At 42.2% G+C, this 21250-nt stretch overlaps 2 protein-coding genes across 2 annotated transcripts in view; one reads left to right on the top strand and one right to left on the bottom strand.

Moving 5' to 3' along the window:
* Window positions 1–21250, top strand: part of edem3 (ER degradation enhancer, mannosidase alpha-like 3) — a 461179-nt gene that overhangs the window by 100018 nt on the left and 339911 nt on the right. The gene's annotated exons all lie outside the window — the stretch shown is intronic.
* org (oogenesis-related gene) lies at window positions 14985–16447 on the bottom strand. The gene is made up of 5 exons (XM_072389724.1): window positions 16380–16447; window positions 16082–16301; window positions 15504–15664; window positions 15184–15288; window positions 14985–15114 (listed from the first exon to the last, which is right to left on the bottom strand). Exons 1-5 carry the CDS (start codon window positions 16413–16415, stop codon window positions 15067–15069), a joined length of 570 nt encoding a protein of 189 aa, XP_072245825.1. The 5' UTR covers window positions 16416–16447; the 3' UTR covers window positions 14985–15066.

Here is a 21250-nt window from a genome sequence, read left to right as displayed (position 1 = left end):
CTGTGTTAAAAACCAAGAAATAACTCTTATGTCACAATTTAATATTGTTGATTTAAAAATCCTAGAGGAAACAGTTAGGCATCTGAAATCAACAACTTGCATTCTGTACATAATACCATCCGACGTTTTAAAAACTGCTTTTACCTCAGTAGAAAGTGATCTCCTACAAATAGTTAACAGCTCACTGGCATCAGGCTTTTTTCTCCAAGTCACTAAAGACAGCTGCCATTAAGCCACTCCTAAAGAAGAGAACTCTAAACGCCTCCATGATGAACAACTACAGACCTGTCTCTAACCTCTCTTTTATATCCAAGATTATTGAGAAAGTTGTATTCAACCAGCTCAATGACTTTCTGAATGAAAGTGGAAGTCTTGATAACTTTTAATCAGGCCTCCGACATCATCACAGCATTGAAACAGCTCTGGTCAAAGTGTTAAACCACATCAGGTGGAATACTGATCCTGGTTATGTTTCAGTCTGGTTCTGTTGGATCTCCGTGCTGCGTTTGATACTGTAGAGCACAGAATCCTGTTGCACAGGCTGGAAAACTGGGTTAGACTTTCTGGAGTGGTCCTTAACTGGTTCAGGTCCTACTTAGAAGGCCGGAGTTATTTTATTACAATTGGCAGTTATGAATCTGAGAGAGTGGCTGTGACTTGTGGAGTCTCCCAGGGGTCAATCCTTGGACCTCTGTTTAACTTGTATATGCTCCCTTTGGGTGAGATATTGCAGAACTTTAACATCAATTATAACAGTTATGCAGATCATACACAACTTGATGTGTCTCTGTCACCAGATGACTGCAACCCAGCAGATGTACTATATCAGTGTCTGGAGGAAATAAACACCTGGATGAGAGAGAATTTTCTACAATTAAATTAAGAAAAAACTGAGATCATTCTGTTTGGTGGCAAAGAGAAGAGGGTCAGCATTGGTAAATATCTTGAGACTCAGGCCCTTACAATCACTGACCAAGTTCGTAACATTGGAGTGTTGATAGACTCAGATCTGACTTTCAGCAGCCACATCAAAGCTGTCACCAAGGCAGCTTTTTATCAACTCAGAAACATCAATAGAATTAAAGGTTTTCTCTCCCAAAAAGATCAGGAGAAACTCATCCATGCATTCATCTCCAGTAGACTTGATTACTGTAGCTCATCCAGAACACTGCTGCTAGAGTTTTAACCTTCTTCCACACCCCTGTGCAATCCTTTTATTTTATGTAAAGCACTTTGAATTGTTTTGTGTATGAAACGTGCTATACAAATAAAATTGACTTGACTTAACTATGAATAAGTTTCTACACAGACAATCCTCACACTACATGTTTTTTCAATCCATCTGTCACTGTAACCTAGAAACTCAACACTCAATTACTCAGCCTGGACACCCACTAAAATCTGATATTTGTCTTCCGCAGAAATGGGTACAGCTGACATTTAGTCCCGTGTAAAACAACTGTGCAGTATTCAGAAGTATCAGTACTGACATTGACTGTAATAGTACCAGCACACTGAAAATAACCACAAGTATGGGGTATGGGAGAGAAGTCATTCGCCTTGTTGTGTCCTGCATTTTAGGAGCCTGTAAATGAGTAATTTTTTAAAGCATTCATAAATCAAATTATGTCTTAACAATCCAGAGGACCACAGAAACAGAAGGGTTTGGTATTCACCTATCCTAAAGGTAGTGGCCGACCACAAAGTCTGAAAAGCACAACTTTATGAGAAAAAAAGTTCACTTAATTTTTCATTGGACTGCTGTATTCAGCCCTACACAGCAGTACTGAGGGGTAGCTGTTAACTGCTGTGCAGAATGGTAAAATGGATACATAGGGTTGCGTTACATCTGGGGGGCGGTGCCCCCGTCAGTTTCTAAGCCTTCATGTGTGACATCTTGAACAGTCTATGTGTTAATAAAAGAAAAACTCTTGCAATGAGCACAGCTTCAGAACAGCACACAAAGGAAAAAGGGGAAAAAATTCCCACTCACGCATTGTTTCAGTTGGTGATGAACCTTCCAATTATTGTAACCTGGCAAGTGCAGCACAACTGGAGCGTTGGCAAAATGAACAAGTTGAATGCTGACTGATCATTAGATTTAGAGTTTTAATAAGCTACACAAGAGGTATGAATATTGCCTTGTTATGTTTGGCTGAAAAGTGAGTCCAAATAGAGTGCACTATGGTAAAGTACTAGAAACAAAAAGTGAGCTTTAATTCCAGCCAAAGATGGACAGAAAAAACTAAGTCAGACAGGGGGAAAAAAAAGCTTAGCAAACAGGCTGAAGCTTACAGAAGTCCAAACAACACAGAATCAACTGACTTCAATGCAAGTATAACTAATTACACTGTCACCATGAAGGGAATAGGACAAAGAGAGAACACATAATCAGATATGGCACTCGGGAAAGTAACATTTCAAATCAAAGCAAGACAGGAAATCAACACAAAAAGCCTCAAACATGCTGAAGGCTGGGTCTGAAATTACTCACTACTGACTATATACAGTAGCTGACTACATTGCAAGATAACCTTTTCGCAGTGCAGTCCAAATTTATAGTAAGATTTGATGTACCCTATATGGTACATTCAAATGCAATCCTTCAATGAAAAGTAGTGTAGAATCCATGTTCACCCATGCACTGCGCTGATGGGATAGAAGGTCAATGAGCAGGTGTTCCATATTCTATAGAATAGTGTGTTTATATGTTCAAGATATTTAATTTTATCAAACATTGGGAATTATGAATTTATGATGCTACCATATTTCATAGGAGAAAGTATTGTCTTGTGTAAAGTAACTTATTTACAAGTTTGTTTTTCCTTTAACTGCAGATGTGAGACAAAAAGCATAATTTCTGTCGTAATTTATTCACTTGAGGAAGAAAGACTGAAGACTCTTGTTAAATCAGCAGTCACATCATGTAAAGCACTGAGAAAATTACCTGAGTAGTGTTAGAAAGCATTCTTTTATTATGATGATTAGTCACTAATATACTCCTCCGCGTAAAACTCCTGAATTGTCACTGAACGTCTTCATTATCCTTTTCCTCCTGGTCTAACAGTGCAGGTCAGTGAAGTGTGTGTGTTTGTGTGTCAGCCCACTACAGCACTTTATCATGTTTAAGTAATCACAACCACTTCTTCAACTTTCCTTGAATTAGAAAGCAAAAATAAACGCCATATTTTCATTGCCACTTCTACTCTGTTCTAAAAGTTCCCCTAAAAGTTACCCGACACCATCTGTTTTGCTTAGAAAAAAAATAAACATCTTCTAATTTTCCCATTTCAGTAGCGGGTGGGGGCTCTCGATCTGCCTCCCACAACAACACAACAGAACAAGACTGGGCAGGAAGCCAGGGCACCAACAAAGTGCAGGACTGTCTGAGGCACACTGCCAATATGTTATGTGGCTGCAGCCTATGGGTGGGCTTAATGTTTTTCTTTCAAGAGAAAGGACACAGACGACATTTGGTGTGTGTCTGTGTGAGTGTGCTCGTGTGTATTGGAGTGTACTGAAGCAATCTGCTGTGTATTCGTTATTGAGCAAACAAGCAGGGAGGTATGGATTACTTTTTAGCTTATTTCTGGATGTAGATGTTAATGCGCTTTAAGTGTATATGCGTGTGTTCATACAGAGCCATCAGATTTCTTATATTAGCCACTCTCATTGTCAACACTGGAGACATACAATCTCCGCTTTGTTTTTAATTATGTGCAAATGTGCCAGTAAATCTTACTGATTTCAAAAGGCTGAAATAAGGAAATGTGTGTGTGGATTTTGGCCAAAGACAATGACAATGACAATTATTATAAAGATATGTGTGCATTTCTTTCTGGAAGATGTCCTCAATTAAAGATACCGACCCAATGCTAAAGTGAAAAAAACAGATTTTCTTTTGAAAAACAAAACAGCCTATATTTGCTCAGCTCACAAGTAGTGTTTGCACCCATCTTATCAGACATTAATGACAGAACTGTTTGTAGTTGTCAGCCAGAGAAATACACTCACTTTGATTAATCCACCCCTTCTCTCCTCTGTTCTCTTAATCCAATCTCGTCCACTCTATCTGTTTTGTCTTCAATCCTAATGAATCGGCCCAATCGGCTGAGAAACAGAGACAGGCTGGAGGACTCACAGACAATAAAACAATGCCAGGGTCACCTGCTGATGGCTCCCAGAAGGCCGCGAGGAAGCCAGAGGTGAAGAGAGATATCAGAAGGGTAAGACTTTGGAGAGAAAAGAAAATAAGAAAAAAAAAAAAACGTTCTTCCCCTGGAGGGTTATGCTGGTCTGCAATAAAAGTAAGCGTGACTGAGGAACGGTGTGGAAAATGTGATCACAGTTTCAATTTGAAGCTGTCAGGAGTAAATAAGGCATATGTGACTGGGAGGCATGGATGGCAGGATTACCGAGCCCCACTCTGCTGCAGCTCATTTCCACCTTTACAAGAAAAAATAAAAATGATAGAATGAAACATAAAAAGAAAGAAAAAGGAAAGAAAATACAGGGTAAGACTTTGAACTGCTTAATGCCAGCAGGCAGAGAGATAAGCCAACAGAAACACAAAGATTCGGTACATAAAACTGCAATTGCATCATGGTGACTTATATGTGGTTTATTATGGGGAGAATTCAGCATCTCTTTTCAGGCTTGTGCATCTGTGCTTTTCTTTTTGAGAGAATCTGCTGCAGATGTGATGTCACTCTCTGCAACTTATTCGCCAAGACAAAAGTAACTTAAATGTAAAATGTGTATCTGGTGAAACGTGTCATATGCTGTCATTAAACAGTAACTTAGAAACCATCAGTATATTTACCAAAAAAGGTCAAAGTACGACTTTGGTCTTTTATCTCAGCATTTCTCCGGCTTTGGTTGGAATGAATGATATAAATGCACATTCAAAATTGGAAATTAGCAGGGCTTGCACAGATCAGGAGGCAATAATTTCTCATAAAGACTCCTCTGAGATTTGTGTGACATCACGTCACACAGATTGAAATAAGCAGCATCAAAATGAAAGCAAACAAATACTGTCCTCAAACTGCATCCCTGGAGACTCCTCCGCCTCAGGCCGTATTTGTCTAATATGAGCAACAAAAAAAAGCTTTTGATTTCCCGTCTGTGTGGAAACTAATGGAAAAATCACATCAACCTGCTGTAAACAAAGAAGCTCAGGCAGTAAAACCCCTCTGTTGGTTGTGTAAAAACACTATCATTTGGTGCTTTCATTGCAGTTCTGGTACAAAGATAAATGGGCATTTGTGCGAGGTGTGTGCATGTGCTGCCCATATCAGATCAGTGAGTTCACACAATAGCCTCCCACATCGTATGCAGATTGAAGTAGCGCAGAGCATAGTGGGTGGATTAGAAAGCTCTGGGGTTATGTTTCTCTTTTACTGTGGATTCCAGCCGGTTTTAACTCCTCAGACAAGAAGAAACCCAATCACTGCAGATGATACAAGCGATGAAGCAGGGTACAGATAATAAAAACCAATTACATGTGCACAAGGGGAGATATTTTCCATGCTTGGGCTTTGCTGAACTGGAAGAAATAAGCTGCTATTAGTGAGTGCACATTTTAAAAAAAAATTACTTGCAGAGTAGCAGAGTTCTCATATTCTCCCTTTTGCCTCACACAATGTACTGCATCAGCTGACATGTATATATAGCTAGATTTATACATAAAATGTCTCAGTAAACCATATTCGTTTAAATACCACATATTCACCTCAACACTAGTTGTCAACAGCACGGTGAAAATGTTTGCGACAGGATGGCATTTCTTGCTGACCACTGCTTCTCTTTGCTTAAAGCTTGTTAGCGCTCAGTCCACGAGAGCCGATTAGGACGGTTGGCCAGTCGGGTTAGGCTGAGTCCTGCAATGCACACAGCCCCCATAAACACCACAGCAAATGTCACAAACAGCAGGGAGAGATGAAAAGTGAACAAGGGGGGGGGCAAGGAAATAGATTGGAAGCCCACTCTTGTAAATCAAAAGTTATGTAATCTCTAAAGGTACAATAGCACAGCAGCAACAACAAGCTAAACTCAGCCTGATGAATTTGGTCAACTCACACTCGAGTGTATTTCAGAGACAACTCATTCTCTCTGCCACCACATTATTCTCACCTCCTGCTTATTTTTAGACCCGGCAAATGGCCTCAGCTTTGGTGCCTCGAGGTATCACAGGAGCGCTCCAGGCCTGGCAGCTCATCGGTTGTACTCTCATGCCTCTGGCCACTCTTTTCATGCTTTTATGTTATATAAGGAGGCGAGAGCAAAGCGGCACATCTGCACTTCCCTTGTTCTGTAAAGCTGCACTGACACCGCTCTCCATCGGTACATCTTTCTGTCCCTTTATCTTTACGGGCCAGATTTTAAAAGGCACTCTCAGCCCTTGCAAGTTTTAGCTCATGTTGGAAGCTTTAGACTTTTTTTTTTCTTTTTTCTGTGTCTTACTTCAATACTGCCCTCATATCAACAAAATAAAATAAATAAAAGATTTTAATTGAATTGATAGACGCAGCAACAGTAATGGCAGCCTTTTTCCAAAGCGCTGTCAGTGTGGGTGCACAAGCCATGAAAGGGCCAAACAGGCTGTTGCTCTTCATGGCCAATCACAGTTAAATCAATCACACTGAAGAAAAACCCTTTGAAGGATCGAAGGTATAAACTCACTACTGCCCATAAGCAGTGCCCAGACAGCCAAGGTAAGGTGAAATGAAAATCTATTAAAATGGCTTGGGTCTCCAGACAGTAGAGCTCGCAAAGAAATATGTCACAAAAAACAACAGTATGTGAGGAACTGTTATCTTTGTAGCCTCAGGCGCTTTGCGTTGCATCAACCTCAAGGTTGAGGCTATGAGGTGTTACTTCCTCGCTTAATTTCCTGTTGCCTCACCAGTCACAGATATAATCAACACCACCAGGACTCTGCAAGCCTTAGGGTGGAGGTTTACATTAATGTATCACTTAAATCTATATAAGCGCGCACACACTCTCATACAAATGCGTGACTCATATTTATTTACCTTACTTCTTATCAAGAATCCAGGCCGAGTTATCCTAAAACTGTGTTATTTCATTAATATTTGATGAATGAGCCAAATTACTAGTAGGAAGTAGTCTAACAAAGTGCAGTGAGTCTGGCTGCAGCTCTGGAGCTGAGTGTGTGTGTGCGTGTGTATGTAGATACACAAACCCTTGGACTACAATAATTCTGTTTGAGAATATGAGCAATCTCATTAGTGCCAGTGGCCACATCAAAGTAGCAAGTTTAGGATTCGACTTGCTCTAGCTGAGTGTACTTGCGTGTGCAGGCACGAGGTGTAACAGACACCCTGCGTGTTATCACTACTGTCACCAAGCTGCAGCTGGCACTTTCTCAAAGAGCACAGGACGGCACAAAGCTGCGGGTAAAAACATAATGACAAACAAAACAATAGCACACCCTGAACAGCCTCCACGTCCCGCAGCACAAAGAAAATGTGCAATTTCGCCAACATCCACCAGCTTATCTAACCGCATAAAACAAATACAGTTTTTCATGAGCCTGAAAATGTGAAGATCCAGCAAAAAATCCTCTGCGGTGTTTGTTCAGCCTCCCCCAACAGAATTCTTTACCATCAGAGCCCGAGCATCCTTTCATTTATCTGTCCTACTTCTGCAACCAGCATCGCTAAAAACTCTGCTTCTGTGACAGAAATGCTTTCTCCACAACAACAAGAAACTGCATAGAAATGTGGGTTAATTGGATGGCTGGTAGTTGGAGCGTATTAGTCTGCTTGCTACCACAGACTGTATTCAATGAGAACAGCAACGTGGGGCATTTGGGAGAATCTCAATCTGGTGACAGACCCAAACACTGGAGTGAAGAGTAAAAAACAAGGAGGAAGTGTAGCCTTAACAAATTAGGGAAGAATATCGAAGTCAAAACATCACATTAGAGATCAAACTCTGCACTTGACTGTATCGTATTTTAAAAAAGACGTCACATTCAAGCTGATTTAAGCTTTAAAGATCACAGATAGCTAGATAGCAGGAGAAGACGTCCTCTTCACACCTGGGAGGGAATCTTTTCAAGGATTTTGGCAGCCCTTTAAATTTGTGGCCTTTCATTGCAGGTTTTAAATGCCCCTCCCCCTTTGAATTACCAGAAGCTCCAGAAATGAAAGCTGTAAAAGAATGACATATCGCCCTCTGAAAGATTTTGCAACTAAGCCTGAACACCTGAACAGTGAATGAAAAAGAAGCTCAGTTAAGTGGACCGGCCCTGCAGAGACGAGCAATAGTTTTCTGTGGGTTCATCACTCCAAAAGTACAGATACAGCTGAAAATATTCAAACTTTGTTACAGCTTTTACGAAAGCCAGTTTTATTAGGATATGATGGTGTCAGGGACTGCTACATCACCGATTCTTAACACGCACTCAGCATCGCCCCACTGGGACACATTACTATGACCTGACTCACAGTTGAAGACCCAGAGCTACTTTCCCTGCTGGAGAAAAGTTTCTCTTTGTGTTTAGACTGCATGACAGTTTCCAACTGACAGTTTCCAACTGACAGTTCCTCAACTGACAGTTCAACAGGCTGGAGACGGCTCTAGCTGGCAGGCTGGCATGGCAGAGATTCAAGAAAGTTACTATTGTCACACCCCCAAAACCAGTGGAGGAGACTGAGGTAGGTCAAGGACCATCTTCAGGGCTAATCCCAATTATCGCCTGTTGGCCCTTTCTCTCCTTTTCACAGAGGCAAGCTATCCCTTTTCTTGTAGTGATTAATGAGTTGTGGTCATTTAGCATCCAAATGGCTCCCAATGCCCCAGTTGAAGGGCTCGATGACCTGTTGGATTGGACCTAAATTAGACTGAAGACAACAAGAACAGTGTAATAAACAAACACATTTAAACCATTGTGTTTAACTCAGTCATCAAATAAATGAAAGCACGACTGCTCAGTGTAACCACCATCGTGAAGCACCGGGGGGGGTCAGAGATTCTGTATGGGTGTCTTGCTGCAGACAAAGTTTGTGATCTTGCACCCACAGGGATGTCAGTTCATCTTACAGTGTCATGTTGAACCTTCAGGGAACTCATTTGATAAGTCCTCACATTGACAGGGGGCTTTGCAGCAAGACAATGACCCCATGCACACCTATAAAGTGTGCAACAACTACCTGGAGAAGAGAGAAGTGCCATAGCTTCCCTCAGACCTGACCTTATTGGATCCTCTATGACAGGGTGTTGGAGGGAAATGTCGAAAACATGCAGGGCAGTGGGTCCCGAGGACCTAACACTGCTCTATGCTAATTGTGCGTTAACAACATTTTATTTCACCAAAGATGTGCTGCAAAACCTGAATATTTTTGTTTGTCTAACTTTCAGTAGCACCCCACAACATTTTGTCATCCTCAGTTAACACATCACTTGATCCTGAGGCAGAATTAGGCCACCAAAGATTAATGTATGTAGCCAACATAGTCCAGAGTGACGGTTCAAATGGGGCTGCCATCAAGTGACATTTAAATGTTATCCATAGATTTATTATTACCTTGGCAGGACTCTTCTCATACTTTGCTATTGCAGCTTAATCTGCTCTACTATGTCTACCAAAACAAGAGCCTAAATATGACTTGATGATGATTTGATGCAGCAAAGTATCACTGCAGAATTTTGAAATACAACACTTGCCGGTTGTCTTATTTGATACACAAACCTTGCCGGCATCTTTGGAAACTCAAAAATCAAGCCATAAGTGAGTGTCAAAATCATTTGTGTGCACAGTACGTGAACAGGTGGGTGCACTGTGGGCAGTGTCACAGGAATTAGCTCCATCTCATCACCACATGAAGAACACAAATTCTCCTTGTCTGTTTCTCATAAACCAGACATCCTAGTTGTGCTTGACTGGCTGCAGTGTGCCCAGTTCACAGAGGGACAGCAGTCACACTGCAGATACCGCATGCGAGAGGGGCTTTATTCCCAGCAACACAAAATTAGGTCATCTATTATTCAGCAGCTTGATCTCTCCCACTGAAACAATAAGAGTGAACTTCAGCTTAAATAGTTTTTATTTTGAAAGGCACCTCAGCACAGTTGTTGTCATTGATGGCTTGGACTTCAAAACTGCTGAAGAAGGAATAATTTGAGGCTAAGATGACATGCAGAGGCACAACCTCCGTGGCAGAGGAGGACAGGACAAGGTGGAAAGTGCCAAAGCGTCTTTATCCAAGAGATGTCCCTACTGTCTGTACCGTTTGAGGAGCTGATTCAGCTCAATCTAAACAGAGCTAGCTTTGACTTTGAAAGACTTTCTTACCCTCAAACCTTTATAGTTAAAATGACCCAAAACAGTTTATTACATCAATGCTTTTAGCAATATGTCCTTTTTCAGTTTATTTTATTTGCTTGTACGTAGTGAAAAAAATAAGAGATTCTGTGGGAACTGTCCAGAAATACACAACTTTGCGAAATAAAGCCTCTGATCTCCAGAGTAGGTCAATATCATTCAACATATTTTACATTTTCTGTATTTGGCAGATGTTCTCAAGCAAAGCAGCTTAAAGCGCTGCTCACTGTTCATGATGAAGATGGCAACGGTGAATGTGAATCATCAGACTTCATTCATCTGCCTTTAGTGAAGAGGCTGCTTCAAGGGTTGTGAACTTGGCTAATAAGCTGCAAGAGAGAGCATAGTGTTTCCATTTAAAAGTAGCTTTGATCCCATTTGTTTACTTTTATGTGACAGGCTTGAATCCAGAGCCAGGAATATCATTATCCAGCTGGTTGAAGCACAAAACCAAGCAAATCTATGGGTTAGGTGGAACATTTTTTTCAACATGTTAGTCACATAGCTTCTGTCTCAGTGGGCAGTGCAAAAAAAGAGTTTTCCAGAGCATTCGCTGAACTAGGAGTGCATGCTTAACATGACTGCATTTAGAACTTGAAGTCATCAGGATGACAATTTATACAAAAAGTGCTCCCGTTGTGTTTCGTCTCCATCAACTAAACAGCAGGGTTCTGATCACTTTTCCACTGGAGCAACTCCGGGTTAAATGTCAGCTTTAATTATCGCACAGCTGATTCTGAAAACCTTCAGTCAGTGCACAAATTATCATATTTAGTATTCCAGCTTGAGATCCTTGCAGCAAACAGCTTGAGAGTTTGATCTGCCCAGCTCACATCCGGTGAACAGAAAGCGATTGGACTCCTCCACCTGGTGTGAACAAATTGAATGAAAGACAGTCAAAGGTCAGAGAGCTCAGAAGAGGAATCCTCCTGCACTGCAGCTCCTGCTCGTGAATTATGTTTTTTTAAAAGCCGTAAAACTGGGCTCCTGGACCGATGCCATCTTTTTATGCTCACATGCCATGGCTTCACCAGTCATTACAAATCTCCCTGGTCTCGTATGCAGCTCAGAATAGCATCCTAAATGTGTGAAAGCTGGCATGAGCAGGGGCTAACATCACCCATAATACACATGTTGAGCCCCCCCCCCTCTTCCCGACATGACAGGAGAGGACAATCACAACACAGATGGTAGCAAAGCCTCTAAATCCATCTGGATTGATCAAGAAGGATACTCATACAGATGAGATAGGGATGTGATGCTGCCCAGTAACAATTTTTTTTTAACTTTGAGCATAAGCCGGCCTGTAATAGTTCAGGGCTCCAGATTATTATATAAAACTATTTGAAAGGGATAAAGGCACCATCGAGGAAATGAAAAAAAACGGTGCCATGTCATGTTATCTTTACAGAAAATTTACTTAATTTTGTCTTGCTCCAAAATCTTGACTTGCTCTTGAGGGACAGGGCCCTGAAGTAGCAGCTGCTCATCTGCCAATGAGCTTTCAAATCCCCGAACAGAGCGTACATCAACATCATCTGCAGTTCTCGTTCAACTCTGAAACTTCTTAGGAGCCGTCACCGTCTACAGCATCAAAGTGTGTGACTAACAGAAGCCTGCGTCTGTCTGCTACATTTTTCATGCCTCTATTCCTGCTCTACTTCTCCGAAGGTGATGGATGCTCTTGAAATCTTCGGGGACAGCTGGTCATTAGGCTGGAGGTAAAGTGAATCAGGCTGCAGGACCGTGTCGATGTGGTACTTAAGGACAGTGAGGAGCGTTTCAGTGAAGAAGTAAGAGGCAGGGGGAGTGTGTTTGAGCTGCTTCGTTGGCCCACAAAGCAGAGTGACATTGTATTACAGACGATAACAGGCTGCAGGTCAGACTGGGGGCCTGGGGAGCAGCCGGCACCTGCCGCCATTCATTTGAGGTGACAATGAGCCCGTGTCACTAAGTCCTAGTCATGGCTTTGCAGTTTGCCTCTGGGTGTGTGGGCGTGTGCGTCAGGGAGGTTTTATAACCATCTGTGCTGCATCAACACCGGAGCGGCTCTCACGGATCAGGTAATCGCTTGGAAAAACAAAAAAATAAAAATACCTCTGGCATTATGTGAAAGTGCTTCCTGCCTGCAACATAACCACACAGCATCTAAACTAATCACCTCTCCAGATTCCTCAGCGTGCAGCCATCCATTACAGAACCAGATCAGTGCCTCATTCTGTACCCGAGGCAAAGTTCCAAAGCATATTTGGAAATATCATTGTCCCCTTTAGCTTGTGTGGTTTTCAACATGTAGTTGAAAGGCAAAGACAGAGCTTCCCACTTTAAAAAGTGGTCTCCAGCTGGCAACAAACACAAAAGACAGGGGTCGATCCTCTCTGCTGAGCGGGCTACCCTTCAAACAGCCACAAGAACCCCCAGAGACCATCAGCTCCTCTTCTGTACCCAACTTTCGCTGCTGCTGCCCTTCCCCTGAAACACACATATTGTCTCACAGATCAAGCATTTGTCTGCCTTTGCACCCGAGCAGCTGGCGGTGAACCATATCTCTCCAAGGGAAAGAAGAAGAAAAAAAAAAAAAAGTGACAAAGTTGTCAAAACAAGCTCGAGTGTTTTCAGGAATTAATTGAAGGCAGTCGAATGTTGACGTTTACAACTCATCTTTGTAAGTGCAGCATCAGAGGCATCACTCAGATGTACATGACAAATTAGTGCGGACCCCTGCAGAACAACAGCTGTGCAAACAAATTTAATGAAACCAAGACTAATTGTTTGTCGAGGGTGTCAGAAGTGTTGTTTTTCCTGTTCCTGGCACAGTGTTTGTGAGACTTGTAATTAAACAGAAGCATCAACTGAAAACAGCAAGCATTTAGCCTTATTTGCGTCGCTGTAGCACTACTTGCTGAGATGCTCAGACCTCTGCTATAGCGACACTTATTAACTTGCCCTCGACGCAATCATGCGAGCTGCGACTTATTCACAGCTGAAGCAAACAGGAAGCTATGCAGATTATTCGGACCAAAAAAAATATGAATACAATACGAACCATCAAAATCTGAATTAAGTCTTTTTAGCAGCTTCAATAAACGTATCAAGACACTCGATTATCTAACTGATCACAATAATGTACATTTGTAAAGATACTTCACATAGTTCAATGTGGATCTCCAAAACAGATCGGCAGTGTGGGTCACAAGTCCTTTAAGTGCTCTGGGAAAATTATAAATAATTCAACAACTGTCCTAAATCAACCTACCAAAAAAAAAAAAGTGATTTTCCTCAAAGCTTCAGAAAAGACTTGTGGTGCAGCCACATAAGTCTTAAGGAGTATTTCAGTGATTTAACATTGCAAAAAACAGTCTAATATCACAGTATAAAAGAAAGGACCGAGTTGTCCTGACTTGTTTTGTATGTGTCAAGGTTTTAAAACTTGATTTTAATAGATCTACCGGTCAGTGAAGGGGGGTGGCTCTTTTTCCAGGCTGTCTGTGACTAATCAACTGACCTGTTCTGCAGAATACAGAGAGTTCCCCTTTCAAGTTTCTCTTAACAGCTCAGTGACTTGAATACTTCTTCCAGCCTCATTTGGATTCAAGTGTACCTAAACAAATGCATTTATATAAATAATTTTTTTTTTTTTTTAAAACCCACTGGCTCATCTGGAACACTTGTCGGTTCTGCTCAATGTGGTGAACAAGTACCGGCTCAGTCATTGTCAAGAGGCTCTCCACAGTGGGCTGCCACCCACCTCCATAAATACAGCTCACACTCAGTAAAACATGGGCTATAAAAGCTAACGGGATGGAAAAGGTAAGATTCTGTGGGCAGCAGCAAATGTCGGCTTCCTCTGATGTCAGGAGGGCTACATGGCAGCAGCCCCCCCCCCCCCTGCAGTGAAGCGCCAATAGGCATTTCAATAGCACTTATTTTCTGGTTGGAAGAGTCAGAAGTCACATGCAAAAATAGCTCTGGTTTAACCACCGTTAAAGGAAATGTATACAGTTTTAAACCAGCCATGTGACAGGATTTAAGGCCATAAACAAATTCATGACAGTTTCCAGTAAATAGATGGTTTAGAGAAAGGCTACAGTTTGGTTTTCCTTTTTGGTGGTGGGGGTGTGGCAAGAGAAATGTTAAATGGCTAAGGCAGCATTCCTGGTTTGTGGAGAGAAAAGTCCATAGAAAGAACCATATTTCAGACTGTTCATGAGAAGATTTCAAGATTAGTGAAGCAAAGAGTTTCAACTCCAGCACCATTACGTTTAAGTGCATTTAGTCCAATTAGCAGCTTCACAGCCAATGAGAGTTTACAGATCAGAGTTCCAACAGTAACTGCTCGGTTTGTAAAGAAGGCAAATACTGCTGTGCAAGGATGCAAAGCTTAGTCAGCATTTCACTTACTGATGTACAGTCAGTGAAACAGTTTCCTTCAATTGGTTCAAATACACGTCAGTTCAAAGAGCGTCAATCTCACTTTGGTCCAAGTTTGGGAAATTCTACAAACAATGCAAATAAACATTTTGTAAAGGTGATGTTAGCTGCATTTGAAGTCAGCCAAGTCTCCACTGTCATCCTTGTGTTTGAAAGAAGATTACTGCCATCTAGTGGCAAATCACAACATAACATGGCATAAATGATAAAGTTTTATTCAATTACCAAATATAAACATACAAAGCCACTGAAACACTTAAACATACTGTCAATATGACACATTAAACATCAGGGGTACAGCCTTCAGCCAGTGTGGATGGAGCAGCATCCTACAGACAAAGGAGTCAAGTTAAAGCCACATTCTCATCACCATGATGCAATGAGACCACTCATCTCACCGTGTTCACATCTTCAATGACGATGCCTTTCCCTGGAACCTCTAGGTCACTTTCCGTGTTGTTGTGTGAGGCATATTCTTCACTCTCAGTTTCTACACTACTGGGCTGTCAAATGAAGAGAGAGATTACGGTGGTTTCCGCTGGAGCAGTCAGATTTTAAAGCATACCAAACATGTCTAGTGTTAAAGTGTCGAATACAGGAGAAGGTGCTTTTATTTCTGCACGTTTACAAATGATCACTATAATGTAAAAGGTACTCTGACAGTCAGTACACCGATGCCAGGTACCACCAACCTCTCACTTAAAAGCTTAGCACCAACCTCGTAGTCGGGATCTTCCTCTGGGCCTTCATCCTCTGCGAGCTCCTGAGAGAGTGCCTCCACCCAAGTCTGATGCTCCTCTTCCTCGTCATCCTTGTCTAGGTCGTCCTGTTTTCGCTTGCTGCCCTTTCCGCATGGTTTAGTGGGAGAAACTCTGATTTCTGTTGGAGTTCAAGCAGCGGAAGAATTACGAACCACCAATCAGAGGCCCAACAATGACCCACCTCTACCACACAGACAGCCACTTTGCATTGAATAGCATGTTAGAGGCACATACTTTCATCAGCATTAGTTGCAAGGTTAAACACCTTGCAGACCAGCAAATACTTCAACTGGCAGCAGACAAAACAACCCGATTTACATACCAATGCATATGTGCTCCTAAAGTTTTATTCAAGGTTGTAGACCTTGAGCAATGCTAGCAGTTGTCCAGCTTTTATAAAAAAAAATGACACAAGTTGGGAGAATAAACAGTTTGACAAACCACAGCAGAAAAGAAAAATGGGGCAGGGTTTTGTTTGTTTTTTTAAATTAAACCCGACAGAGCCAACAGAATGAGTGCAGCCCTGTTCTAATACCTGGTGACAGGGAGAGCCCGATGCTGCTGGACACCGGGTAGCCCAGGGCGCGCTGCACCCAGCGGGGCAGGATGGACAGCAGCAGCCGGGTCATCCGGTGGAGCCGCTTGCGGCCAGTGAGGCTGTGTCGTGCGGGGCTGGAAACAGCTGGGCAGGGGACGACTCTCTCCTTAGGCTCTCGGAAGCCAAGCACCAACCAGAACCCGCGATAGGCCCGTACCTGCAAGTGGGAGCCATGTTAAGCCCGTCTCTCTGGCTGAGGTGAACTACACGCTGGCTGGTTGGCTTACTTACGTACCACGATGTTAAAAGGCCAAAGGAGGCCGCGCAACATGGAGCGAAGCACACCATCTCTCCTCACAATTCTGACCTGCAGGCGGAGACACAAGCCGTGAGAACTACCACAACAAACGGGCCTTTACGTTCCAGAAGCCTTAGGTTTTAGTAGCTGGGTGGACTGGGATGCTACATACATTGTCCGCCCATTGTTACCTCGGTGTTTTCGGCCTGCTCCTCCTCCAGCTCCTGTTCCACTACATCTGTGTGGGCTTCACAAGTCATTCTGCCGCGGGTTAGACTGGACTTTAGTGTCTGTGATGAGGAAGAGAAGCAATGGTACTACAAAAAGTGGCGGTTTGCGAGAGTAAAATGTACCCTGAAGATACAACCGTGTAGCCAATCAGCAGAAAGGAACCCACCTGGCGCAATCAGCGCCAGCCAATGAACACAGCCTGCTAATTAACTCACAGCGAGCAAAAATGGGCGGGTGTGTGGAGTCCAGGATGAAAAGCAGCAGAAGCGGAAACAAAAAAAAAAAACAACACTGCTGCTGCTAGAAATAACAGAAATCTAAACACTGCCCACCTGTTTGTACCTGTGTTTCACCTCCAGTCTGTGGTTTTACTGTATGAGAAAATATAACTATGTGAGTATGATTTGATTATTTTCAAACCTTCCTGTTCCTAACAAGAATGACAGCAACTGAGCTTAAATACTAATAAGCACGTAGCCAAGGTCACTGCTGAAGATTCTATAAAGCTTTACGCATGCTGGGTATTCAGTCATGATCATTTACAAAAGTGTGGCTGTAACGATTATCATTTAAAGCCAGACAGCATTGGCAAGGGTCCCAATAACACTCCTTACAGCAGCAGTCACTCATACAGAGACATGAAAAAAGACACTTAGGGTTGAAAAAAGAAATGAACATTGTAAACATCAATACAAAATCTTTGGATATTCCTCAAGAGATTAGTGCATGCAACACAGGCAAAAATCTCATTGAAAATACTTTTTTCTTTGGTTCATATTACCTTTTTCCATATCCTGATTTCCAGTGTCAAACCAACACCACAACAGAAAGTATTTAGAAACATCTGATCTCTTTAACTCATTTGAGGACACTGACCCTGCTGCACATGAAAAATCAGTTTAAAAAACATTTGATCACATGAGATTAAATGGATTTCATCTGGTTTAACGTCAAGCCTATAAATCTGTCATGTTGCCAGAGACCCTGAGAGGCATGGAGATGCTGCTGTTGCGCCGGCTTCTCTTTTGCATATGAAGAGCTTTGCGAGAGAACATCGTCATTATACGTACTTATTAGAAAAGCTCCCTAGTTGGTAACCGTTTCCGGCTGCACCTTCCGTCACATTTCCGTCTCCTTGGATGCATCTGGAGGAGGACAAAAAAAACACTTCAAGCAAAAGTATAAAAGCTGCTTGTCACCCCTCTTCTTGCCCAACTACAGCCGAGCCTGTGTGCAAAGACAGTGGAAGACGTATAAAAATGGAGAAGTATGCAGTCACCAGAACGTTCAGCATTGGAGCAATCTCCAGTGGAAACAAAGCTTCAGATGACTTCTCCACCGCCCGCAGGCACAGCAGTGCAGGGATCCGAGCTCTGTTGTGGGCTACCAGCAGTGCAAAGTCCTTCGGATGTTCTACAGACTCCCAGACAAGCCATGAGAACATTTTTCCGAACATCCTGACACCTGACAGCATCCCACAGTTCACTATACCAAGCCTGTCTGTGCAGACCAGCTTAAGATCACTGGACAAGGAGACTGAAGACAACGATACACAGCCAGAAGGAGACTTGAGGAGTGCTGGAAGACAACCTAAGTCATCAGTTTCTGCAGCTTGCTCTGCCATCTCATTATCTTCATCATCCTCCTGCTCCAACTTGATTCTGTTAAACCGCAAAGCCGAACGAAGCTTTTCAGACCCTTTAACCAAGAGGAGGTCTCTGCTTCAGAGGGACGCGCACTATCCCCGCTCCTGCAAAAACGCCCAACTTTGCCTGGATCCCACAAGTACAGCCGCCCTCTCCCTGCCACACCTCACCAAAGTCACTACCCCGTACGGCTTTGTCACCTTAGGCCAAAGCCCCCAGATGGCAAGCGAGGAGGTGCTACTCTGCCAAACCGGGCTACACCGCTTAAACAGCAAAGAGACTTCAAGCTGTCTTGGCAAAGCTCCAGAAACGAACACAGAAGGCATCAGAAGCAACTGCTCTCACCTGTCAGGAGCCAAGAAGACGCTTTCCAAAGACTCAACAGACTCGCAGTCTCAGGGAAGATTAGTGAAAGGAGACTCCCAGGCGCCCATCAACAGCTCAGCCTCAGTTTCATCCTCCTGTACGCCAAGACACCCAGATAAGCTCAAACGCCGCTTCTATCACATTATAAAGAAACACTTCATATGAAGCTGTTCGAGCTGAATCTGTGAGACTTGCAATAATGTAAAGAAGAACTGTTCAAACTCATTTAAATGATGCATTCCCTCATCTAAAAGCTGTGTAAAATGTAGTGAAAGTCCTTGTGAGATAAACTAGTTTATTTCTGATGTAATGTAATGTAAAAATGTGATGTGTGTTGTGCGATTCATGTTTGAGTCTTGTACAATTATATTTCATGATCTTAAAGGTCCGTCCCTCTCAGGCGTTCTGCTTCTGTAGACCTTATTGTTTCATGCATGTTCATGGTCATAAGCATGAAGTGTGTTCAGAGAAACCAGATATGCTCTTTAGCATATGAAGAGGTGCTGCTGAGAGGCCCCTTAACGCTGGTCGCCTGATGCATCCTTGTAGCTGTCGTCCTTACCTCACCCACGCACTGAAATTTAGAGGGTACATATCATTGTGACGCAGTGTTTGGCCCTAAGCAGAGGCTGAGTGCTTGAACACAAGAATGGATCCATCTAAATGTATAATTACTCACTATGTGGTTCATTCATACGCATGACGTAAATAATTCCTCATTAATGCTTTAAGGCAAATGAAAGCTTTCAGCTTCAACTGAATTCAGACTCTCTTGCACCTCTCAAACAGCAACAATACGCTAACTGAATGAATGGAAGAGAACATTTGTTTGTAATTATGAGAGCACACACAGATATTCTGATATATTCGGTTACAGAAAAAAAAGCACAACTCATAATGTAACAGAACATTTGAGATTCTCCACATTATTAGAACAAATGGCTGCCTTGTAGACAGTTCTTCAGCAAAATTATAATCATGTGAAAATTACACGCTATTCTAATGTTTTACAAGGTCATAAACTGGGTAAATATGAACTAAGATGAGCAACAACACGTGACATATTACACCATATCATTATTTATGGAACAAAATGCAGAAATGTTGTGTGAAAAATGAATTACAATTAATTATTCATAGTTTGCAGAACCACTTTTATTATTTTCTGGGTGATTTTATCAGTCTCTCTTCTCGTGGAAGAGTTTCAGCCCACTCTTCTTTACAAAGTCGCTTCAGTTCATTGAAGTTTGCAGCATTCAAAAGCCCCCAAAAAGCCCAAACTTGCATGGAGCTAGAATGGAGACATATGTTTGGTAACATGCGTCACCATGTTTGAATGTGTGATAACAAGTACGAGTTCAAATCAAATTTACATGTTCCGACATGTATTTACAAGTCTGAAGATACGACTCAGTTCTACAACTACAAAACATTTTCGTCACACTTTTCACTTGCCTGCCTGCGTAACCAGTTTAACTCACCAATCAGATGTATCTAACTGATCACCTCTTTACTATTACAAAGGTGCTCACATTTGCTGATGATGAATTAAAAGGTGCTTTTGATTAGCAGCTCTTACAAAAGCAGTTGGGGTGAACTTTTTTTTTTCTTTTCTTTTTTTCATACACTGCTTTTACATTTCAGGTTAGGTTCTGATAAATAAATAATCACAAGGTGCCATTTGTCCCATGTTTGGTTTAAATTTTAACTCCTGGAATGGACTAAAAGCTTTTTTGTGTGATGTCTGGAAAACGTCAAATCTATGGATCAAAAAAAGAGTCCACTTTGTTTTTCATATTACAGTAGGATAGGATGAAGCATAGTCTGTCCTCTAGTCAAACCCATAAACTGACGTTTGGTCTGTTGTTGTTGTTTCAATCCAAGGGAAATCAGACATTTAGGTTTTCTGATGCAAGTATTACAAAAATGTTACTACATTTGCTGTGGGAACAAGAATAGGCCATACTCTGAGGAGCATATGTTCAGCAGGGGTGTTGCAGTATTGTGTAAAGTCGGTGACTTAGTGTGATCCTCTGATGTGTGCGTCCCTCTCTGTTTCTGTTCTCAGATGACAGTGAAAATTCTGCGGAAGTTTATCTGGTTGGGTTTTTTTTTTTTTTGTTACATAAGAAAACAGAAAACGATTCAACACTTCAGTGCAGCTAGAACACTGCACTCAAGTGCAAATTGTCTTTGAGTAAACCTCATAGTAAACTATGAGGTCAACAACATCACATTGGCACAGCCGTAGCTAGATTTTCAATGAAATTGTGCATGCTGTTGTTTGAATACAACCGATAACTACGAGAGGAGCAACAGCCCTTTAAACGGAAGGATGTGTGAGTCATGAATGAGTCTCGAATGGGGGAGCACTTCAGCAGCTCAAGAATACACTCTAAGTGGCATGATAGCTCACATAATGGCTGCATTCATATATTAGACCGTCACGTACCAGACTGTGTGTGTGGGAGTTACATGTGATATCACACAGGTGTCAGCACATCTATCAGGATACGCAAACTTAGCCACAAAACTCAGTTGTTTACAGTCTTGTGGCTTGCTCACCCCTACTGTCTGCAGCTTGCATCGATATCAACATCTATAGATGTCATTAATACACAAAAC

The sequence above is a fragment of the Leuresthes tenuis genome, unplaced genomic scaffold (assembly GCF_036924035.1).
Source record: "Leuresthes tenuis unplaced genomic scaffold, fLeuTen1.0.hap1 SCAF_7, whole genome shotgun sequence".
Classification (NCBI taxonomy): Eukaryota; Metazoa; Chordata; class Actinopteri; order Atheriniformes; family Atherinopsidae; genus Leuresthes; species Leuresthes tenuis.
This window is presented reverse-complemented; position numbering and strand designations above follow the sequence as displayed.